The sequence below is a fragment of the Aptenodytes forsteri genome, unplaced genomic scaffold (assembly GCF_000699145.1).
Source record: "Aptenodytes forsteri isolate BGI_AS27 unplaced genomic scaffold, ASM69914v1 Scaffold92, whole genome shotgun sequence".
In the NCBI taxonomy this organism is placed as follows: Eukaryota; Metazoa; Chordata; class Aves; order Sphenisciformes; family Spheniscidae; genus Aptenodytes; species Aptenodytes forsteri.
Window position 1 is genome coordinate 2,229,598 of NW_008794581.1, and position 9,530 is coordinate 2,239,127.

Genomic DNA, 9,530 nt, shown 5'->3' on the forward strand with positions numbered 1-9,530 from the left:
GCAGGTGTTGAGCAATTGCATTGTGCATCACTTGCTTTGTATATTTTTATTTTTATTACTATTATTATTATTTATTTTATTTTATTTCAATTATTAAACTGTTCTTATCTCAACCCATGAGTTTTCTCCCTTTTCCTCATCCGATTGTCTCTTCCATCCCACCCGGGGCGGGGGGAGAGTGAGCGAGCGGCTGTGTGGGGCTCAGTTGCTGGCAGAGGTTAAACCATGACATCTGGAATGTCAGATAGCTCTTACCGTGTTCACACTGTAACTAAACAAATGCATAAGCTTTCAGAGAAGTGCAATAATTATTGAAATTATAATGGAAAGGTGATAATAAATCAAATGAGGGTTTGGCAATAAGTTATGTGAAACTAAATGATCCGCAGCAGTTTATACTAGCCAAATTTGTTCTGATAGATTACTGTACAGAAAAGTGACCTTAGAAATGCACTGTTTTGCTTTTAAGTTTTTTTAAGAGATCTTAGTGTACTTAATTCTCTGAGGAGTGATCACTCCTGTCTGTGTATTGACATTATCAAGCCAGATTTAAAAGAAACTTGAAAGTTCTGTTTAGTAACACCTAATTGATGAAATTTTCTCTTTCAGGTGGAAATAAGGATAACATCAGAGCAGGATGCAAGAAGTGCGGCTACCGTAAGTCTGTATTGAGCTATATGAAGATACAGTGTTTTCTTCAATTTATGATGTTAGAACTGCCTTTTGAGGAGGGGGGGAAAATAAAAAAGATGTGTTCTCCGTTGTTGCCCAGACGTTTGTCAGTTTAAATTACCATAATTTTTAAAATGTATTTATTTCTTATTCATGCTCTGGCTCCTCACGCCTATTGCTGCTTTTGAAAACCCTTGAGTTTCTCAGAAACAAAAAAAAATGTATGCTATTGTATTCATATATACTATATTTGCAATGCAATTACTTGAGAAACTTTGAATGGAAAGCATAGTCTTTGATATCTACTGAGATTAGCATTTGTGCTTCTGAGTCTCACTGCAAACTTAGGCAGGCATTTCAGCTCAAGTCCAATCTGTTTTAACAGAAAAAATAATTTAGAATCTGTATGATCTTCTTCGCTAAGAAAACATACTTCTTTGTGCATTCTGTATTTCAAGAAACAGTTAATTTGTTGCTTACAAGTTCTGTAGTTAGCATTTAGCTCATGCTTTGCATTATGCTCTGATCATATGAGCATGTCTGTGGCTACTCTCCTGATAAATGGAGACAGGTCTTAGTGAAGATTTTAATTTGTTAATCACTAACTCTCATTTTTAGAACAATGGAGGGGTGGACACTGTTTTGCAGTGAATTGTGTTGAACTTTTAACAGTGATTTAATCTGTCTTTTTTATGAGCATTATGTGGGTTGAAGGGGAAAAAAGCTTGCTTCATTCTTTCACTGTAGACTTTGTCTCCAACAAATTTTGTCAATGTGTATCTGTATCTTTGTGTATCTGTTCTTCCAAAGGAACATGGATATCAATATAGATTTAGTGCTTCATTTCTACATGCAGTAAGTATCAGAAGCTTTCTGGAAGAGAAGGAAACTTGTAGTGAAATTACACAACCTGTATTTATGTTCCTAAAAGCTCTGTCTTCAAAATGTAGGTACTTTGATATGAAAAAGATGAGTTTATTTCAATTGCTACTTGAATTCCTGTGTCTTTAGCTTAGTTTCTCCCAAACCGTATCTTCAATTTGTTTTATTTCTCTTTATTATTCCGAAAGGTGTATTCAGCACAGGGTTTCTAACGCTGGTCATGATTATTGAGATGTAACTTAGAACGCTAAAAATACTAGTCAAGTAGTAGCTTAGTCAGTATTATGTACTGGTTGTTAAAGATTATGTCTCATAAGCAAATAGGATTCTTCTATTTCACTAGAGGGAGACAAAAAGAGTGATATAACACACTTGCTGTAGTTTTTTAAATATTTCACTTCATGCTTTTAGGTAATTTCTTCAGGAAGGATCTGAGACCATTAAAAAATAGAAAGTAAAGGTTGGACAAAATCTTTACATTAACAGAAATAAGAGACAGGTCATAAAGCACTATTAAATGGAATAACATTGCACAAGAATTTGTCAAAATTCTTTGAGGCTTTTTCAAAGTAAGCCTTCTCCCTCCTTGTTCACAGATTGCAGCCTAGCCTTTTTTCACTTCTCAAAACTGAGTAGTACTAAAATGGATGTTCTTTATTTTCTGGTATTTTTTGGTAAATTGTAATTTTTCTTTCTGAATATTTGTTTTGTTCAGCTGGCCATCTAACATTTGAATGTCGAAACTTCCTCCGAGTAGATCCTCAAAGAGATATTGTTTTAGACGTTAGCAGCACTAGCAGTGAAGACAGTGAAGAAGAAGAACTACAGAGATTGCAAGCCATGCGTGAAAAAAAGAGTAAGGTGGTTTTTTTTTCTTAAAGAGTAAATTGGTTAATGGTCATCTGAAGTACTGGAACTCTCATTTTATCCTTTTTGATAACTACTATTACTTCTTTTAGCCTGTGCTTTAAAAGTAGGTCTTTTACTTCATGTGTTCAGACTTCAGAGATTTGATACACCCACATCTTTTTTTTAAATTATTAATTCCTGTTATAGGAAATTAATAACGTACCCATTTGGAACATCTCAAAAAGGGCTCCTAAATACAAGAGATAAGAAGGCTGTTACTAAGAAGCTGCTTAGGAGAAAATGACGTGGATGTTCTGAGTTAATCTTTTGAATATAGCATGTAGTTTAAACATCTTAAAGTTGATAGTAACTCTTAAAACTAATGACAAATTATGACAGCTGAATTTCTCTCCAGTTTCTAAGTAGTCTTTTGACTGGAAGAGCTACTGAATTGAATTTCAACATTCATATTTGGAGAAGTACTGTTCTGTGTTTTGAAGGTCTGAGCACCAACTGTTTGTCAGGGAGAGAATAGATGGGTTATTTAGCAGATACTTGAGTTCATTTGAATTTGGACTCCAAAGAGGCTGTTTCCCTAAGTAAGAAGGGGAGGTTGTTCCACCATAGCATGTTTTAAATGAATGAATGAATATTCTTCCCCTCTGCCCCTTGAAACGTCATGTTTTGTTCTATTGCTCTCGTATTCCAGACTCTACATTCAGTTCCTACTAAAAATGCTATTTAGGAAGGAGAAAGGATAGATAGAACCCTGTAATTTGCTGGAACACTTCAAAAGAAATGGATAGTCTGCTTGTCAGGAGTGCTGAATTGGTACTGCAACAGTTCTGTCTTGGAACAAGTCTCTTTGGAAAAACTTGTCCCCACTTATTGCGTACTTCTGGATGTAAGGGGTTTTTTTGGCCCTAAACTGATTGAAGATGGATATCTGCAGGAAAAACAGCTGTTTACTTGATCTTGTAATATCCCTGTTTATTATATATTCTTTCTCAAACTGTGGCAGCTATGTGTACTGTAAGGAGATATGTACCTCCAACTGTCAATAATCCAGGCAGGACTTTGCCATTTTCAAGTGGCTTCACCTTCTCAAGATTTTTGCACTGTTTGCACTTAGAGTTTTGCACGGTTTTCTTAAAAAAATACTGTGCTTGTTCACACATTGTTGTTCCTGGTTTTTAATTGCTCCAAAAGCAATTTGCTTTTTGTAACTCATACTGAATTCTTTCAAATTTCTCTCCAGAACATACAGACCAGTAATTTCTATTTGTGGTAGCAAATAAATAATTGCACTGGCATACAGACTCTACGAAAAGTTATTTGTATGATAGAAATAAGATTAAATGCTCAAAATTAGCTATCTGTTTTAAGGATAAATTGTAAAGCCAGTATTTTCCTGTTAGCTGACATTGTAATGTGTATTTATGTATTGGATTGGCATTTCAGAGAATTCAGAAATACTTTTTGAAATGGTATAGAAAAGTCTAAGGTTAGAAATTTCATCTAATGTGATAAAAATATCGCTTGTTAAGTGAAATTTGAAGATGCTATACAATACTATACAGTGTTAGGGCAGGAAACAAACATGACCAGATGAGGGGTGACTCTTCTGCCAATTTTTGTAGACAGTATATTGACAGTCAAATTTACCTTAGTTATGGCATAGCTATTTGTGAAGTGTGAAATGAGGATGTGTGAAAGTAATTCAGGTAAGCCTAAGAGAACACTCTTTTTTTTGTACGTTCTAGTTAAATGTTTTCAGACTTTGGCAAGTCTTTTAAAATACAGAAGAATGGATATGAAAACCTAAAGCAGATGTAAACATATAGGAAAAGTCACAACTTTTTACTGTTTTACAGGCGTTCCTTCATTCTTAGTGCTTAGATCAAAGCCATTAGAATGTAAGTTGTATAAAAAGTTCTGCTACTCTGCAAAATATATCTGAAATTACTATACAAGACCAGAGTTTGGAGGAAGGAAATGAAAAACTTTTAACAAGAATTTTGTAGTAACTTCACATTGCTATTGAAGCCACTCTTTTAATGCTGATCTTAATTCAGACAAGCGTTTTGTAAACTGTAACTTTTTATCCATAGATTTAAATGAGGAGGAAGAAAAAAAGAAACAAAGAAGAAAAAGCAAAGAAAAAACAAAATTAAAGAGACCAAGAAAAAGGTAATTTTAATTTCAAAACAGAGCTTTAAAATTTTTTCTGATGTTTGGGTTGTTTCTCAGAAAACATTGCATCTTTTGATGCAACTTTATTTGCAAGTACATCTTTGGTTTGAAAAGCTTCCTGTTTTCCAGTGAGAACTTGGTTTTTTTAGTAATGGTAAAGCCACAGGCTTTCTGCTGAGTTAGGACCATGGAAGTCTAGAAAGTTCTATCAAGCTGGAGGACTGCAGGTCTGAGAAAGCAATGCTCCCTCTGACTATCCAACACTAGGCAAGATGTGGTAGGAAAAGAACAAGGAGTCAGGAGGATTATGGGGTTGGTCCCCAGCTTAGCTTGCATGGAGGAGCCTCCCTGCAGTTCAGAGACCCTAAGATTCCCTGCGTGCACACATGCTTGTGTAGAGACACACACACATGCATACAGATGCTCTGAGTAACATGTAACTATCGAAAGGAAAACTTCTGTAGTTTTACTTAGCTTAGCATGTGTTGAGTTTTAATGTTCCTGTTATTGTAGAATCCTAAAAAAACTGTTACTCCAGTTTCAAAGAAAAATGTCATAATACCCAAATTTATTGTGAATCTGAGTTTTGGCCTGATGACTGATTTTTTTAGATGAGACTATAGGATGGTTAGTCATTAGGACTGTTGATGAGACAATATCCCAGGAACTGCGCTGAGAGCTAGGAAATGTATAATGTATTTGGAGGCCACAATAAGATGTTTTTCAGAAATAAAGAAACAGGATTTAACACTGGTTGTATTGGCATTTTTCCCCCTATTTATGTAGTGTAGCTCTAACTTACACTTACGAAGACAGTAGAAAAGAGTCCGTCCACTGGCTGTAGTCTTTACATGCAAGTAATTAATAGTTAATCATGTAAATAATAGCACAAAACTGCCCTCTTAAGTGTAATAATCAGGACTTCTCTTTTATTGTCATCTTAATTCTTGTATGTTTGTATTTACTCATCACTGCTGGTTAGACCAATATTACCAGCTGCAAGAGCATCCAAATTTGTCATACCTGTTTCTCTTAGATTTCTGCATGAGAGAAATACATTAAGATTTGTCTGAAGGCATTTCTGTAGCATCGTTATTGATTATGTGGTATTTTAAAAGCTGGAAGCTCTATCTTAATGTCATACTTTCAGTTTTCTGTCAGTCTGTACTCTTAGTCCTTTTCTTATTGAAGGTTGAAAAACACACAAGTTGCCTATTCCATTGTTAATTAATCTGTATTGTAAACATAACTGCTTTTCTGGCACAATAGTCTAATTAGAAAAGTCATTGTTCAGTTGAACATGCAGACTGAGATATCATAAGCTTTCCAGTGGATGCCACTGTACGAATTCTACACCAAATTTGATTTGTGACATTATATAAATACTGAAATTAAAACCCCCACATTATTCTTGTGGCATTTTCCTTCTTTAATTGCATATCAATCTGTGTGTATATATTTTTTTTTTTAACTAGATCTTCCTCACCAAGTGCAGCTGAAGAGGATGGGCCAAAGTCAAAAAAACAAAAATCACACAAAAAAGAAAGGGAAAAGGAAAAAAAGAATAAATCTAAGAAAGGAAAACATCATAAAAAGGAGAAAAAGAAGAGACGAAAGGAAAAAAGTTCATCTTCTGATAGTTCAGACAGTTCTAGTAGTGACTGAGGTGCTGGCCTATTTTTGTGTTCAATTCTGCAGAGAAGATGATTTTCCTTTCAAATCAAATTTATTTATGCTTTGCAATGCTGTTGTTTTAAGATGAGATAGATATATATTTTTAAGAAATCTATTTGCAAATATCAGTGCTTCAAATTATTAAATGGACCATTTGGGAAAAAATTTGCTCTTCTATTTCAAGTTCATTAGTACTAAACCATGCAAGTTTAACTAGTTCTTCAGTCTTATTCTTAGTTCAGTTGTGATTAGTTGTGTTTGGAGTCCTTTACACTAGGATATGGTAAACTTCAGTTTGTAAGTCTTTGTGTAGAAAGATTTGGACTTAAATATGCTTAATGTCAGAATGGTTAAATCAAATTTTGAAATTCAAGTGAGATTTTCTATTATGTTATCCTTTAAATAAATGTATGTTTTGCATAACATTTTCTACGTACATACATTAATCAGTAAGTGCAAATATGAAATAGTGTTTGGGTCTGGAGAAGGGAAAGAATGGGCAATGAGAAGCTAAAAGAGATTGCTCCTTCAAAATTATCTTCTAAAATTGATCTAGTCATAGACTGTGAAACACCATTACACATTCTTTTGGCAGGATCACAGTGAGCAAGCTGAAAAGAAACAAAAGTGAACAAAAGCTATTAATTTTTCAAAATCCTTTCTTTCTGCCTAGGTTTTGTTCTTTTACAATTACAGCCATTTCACTTTTGACACAGATGTAAAGTGCCACTTCCTAACACTAGATGACTGTCCAGCAAGATTGTTTACAAAGTTCTAAGAACCATGTTAATACAGTATGCAGCGATTAATGCCTACACTAACTGAAACAGGAAATTCAAAGACTGACAATTGACAAGAATCGTGAAGCCTCCATTCATTCTAATAAAACTCCCATTGAAAAGTTAAAAACCGAACAAACAAACCAACCTCTTGTGGAATGTACGCAATCTATCATGTTGAAGTTGGTAGCAAAATTTACCATTTGCTATTGGGAGCAACATTAAGTATGTCAAAATTTTATGACTGGATTCTGGGGTATCCAATTCGTATCTTGTACTGTGGTAGGGTATGGGTTCAAGACAGACTGATGCTTTTGAGTTGAGCAGATTTTAGCTGTACAATCCTACCCCAGAAATGCCTAAATCTCAAAATGCCTATGTTTACAGCTTCTTGAAAATGCTCTTCCTGCCTGCGGTTTCGTTTCTTTCTGCTTAGACACAGAACTGCTTCCACCTGAGCTGCCTGGCATACAGCTGCAGTGTAAGTCTCACGGGAGTCAAAATATGAGGAAGAGCAACACCTAAGCTTTCTTAACAATAATAACCATTGCCTATGTTTTCTACAGTGGTTTAGAGCATTGAGTCAGTACAAAATGTTTTACGGTATTTTAAAGGTTACTGCATTTGACCTGGAAGTGAGATACCTAGATCTAACTCTGTCTTTCAAACTTTTATGTCTCAGACCAGTACCCTTATTATTGGGCAGCTTGTGCTGTAGACGCTGTGCTAGGGAACATAAAGATCAAAATACTCATGGAAGCCACAAAGAGAAATGATCCGTAACCTTCTATGCAGGTCTCTCAGTAAAGGATGGCAAAGAGCCCTTGCATCTGCTCTTTTTTCTTACTGGCTTTGGTCCAATCTAATTTTTCATGTCATATATCATGATTTCTGGGATGGGCTTGGATAATATAACTGAAGAAAGACTGGACTCCTTAAGTAGCGGATACCTGTGCATAGTATAAGGAATATTTCTTTCATAAGTACTAATCTAACACATTCTGCCACCCTGTTCACTCTAGTCTCCTTAGTGTTGCTGTGGCTGTTAGAGCTTATTTTTGACTGGGTTAATTCTCTAAGCCAGTCATTCTGTAGAGAGCAACGGGGGACTTGTGGGCTAGTTAAGCCAGTACTGTTGCCAAAGGAAATATTTAATCAAGCCACAGCTTAAGACAGAACTCATTGTGATTTTTTTCCCCTAAAATGTTCCTTACTTAATGAGATTGGAAAGGTTATTGGAGTTAGGGTAATTCAGAACTCGTATGTAATTCTCCCATGATCTTCTCATGATCTCCCAATGATCCCGTGATGCCAACTCTGGGGAATGGGAGTTTGTACCTTATTTGTTTCTTGATGTTTGAAAGCTTCATCTGAAGACAAGGAACTGAAGGGAAATTTTACTGAGCTTTCTATACCAGAATGGCTGAAGAGTTTATTAAACAACCCTTATTAGAGTTACTATATCTCTATGCATAAGTATAATTTATTCATCAAACTATATTTAATGACAAATCAGAGAATGGATAGAGGCTTAAAGTTCAGAAAAGCAACTGGTATGTATTTTAGTAGTGTTCCTTATACTTTTGTGTAGTTTCAAATAGCCATTTTAGATTCGAGTTCTAATTGTTGAAATCAAAAGATTACCTATCTAAATAATAGTGCAATTACCTTCCATGTAGCATTACAGCAGCTCTTTATGGTAGTTACAAAGGTATTTTGTATAAGAGTTTAAGGCATGAATTTCAATGTTCATGTTTTGCCACTTGTTACTAGCGTACGTAGATTTTCGTATTGGAAAAAGTCTTTTCTAATTTGAACAATTTAAATATCATTATTCTCTCAATTCATGCATTTATGTAACAGAATATCATGTGTCAGCTTATTTCTCAGGCCATATTCCCATTTTATTTACAAAGATGTACATTAAAGTCAATAGATTTTGCCACAGAAGTGGTCAAGATTTCAGGTATATTAACTGATATATCAAGGAGATGCTGCAATGAACAGTTCTCTGCCAAGTTAATATTTGCTAATCTTTAAAAGTGATATAAAAATAAATAATATTGTTTTTATTTGATTTAGCCATAATTTTTGTGAGTCTGATGTGTTGTAACATGTTTCACTTGAGTCTCAGCCTGAACCAAAACGCCTACATTGGTTCCAGAAAAAGAATCACAGAATCATAGAATCATTAAGGTTGGAAAAGACCTCTAAGAGCGAGTCCAACCGTCAACCCAACACCACCATGCCCACTAAACCATGTCCCTAAGTGCCGCATCTACATGTTTTCTAAATACTTCCAGGGATGGTGACTCAACCACTTCCCTGGGCAGCCTGGTCCAATGTTTAACCACTCTTTCAGGAAAGAAATTTTTACTCACGTCCAATCTAAACCTCCCCTGGCGCAACCTGAGGCCATTTCCTCTTGTCCTATCGCTAGTTACTTGGGAGAAGAGACTGACACCCACCTCGCTACAACCT

At 35.1% G+C, this 9,530-nt stretch overlaps 1 protein-coding gene across 1 annotated transcript in view; it reads left to right on the top strand.

The window, feature by feature from the left end:
- SREK1IP1 (SREK1 interacting protein 1) overlaps positions 1-9,114 on the top strand; it is a 17,906-nt gene extending 8,792 nt beyond the window's left edge. Inside the window, exons 2-5 of the mRNA XM_009272493.1 lie at positions 610-657; positions 2,270-2,410; positions 4,515-4,593; positions 6,072-9,114. Of these exons, the coding sequence (XP_009270768.1) occupies positions 610-657; positions 2,270-2,410; positions 4,515-4,593; positions 6,072-6,261 (458 nt within the window). The 3' untranslated portion in view covers positions 6,262-9,114. The remainder of the gene's footprint in view (positions 1-609; positions 658-2,269; positions 2,411-4,514; positions 4,594-6,071) is intronic.
- Positions 9,115-9,530: the final 416 nt, after the last annotated feature.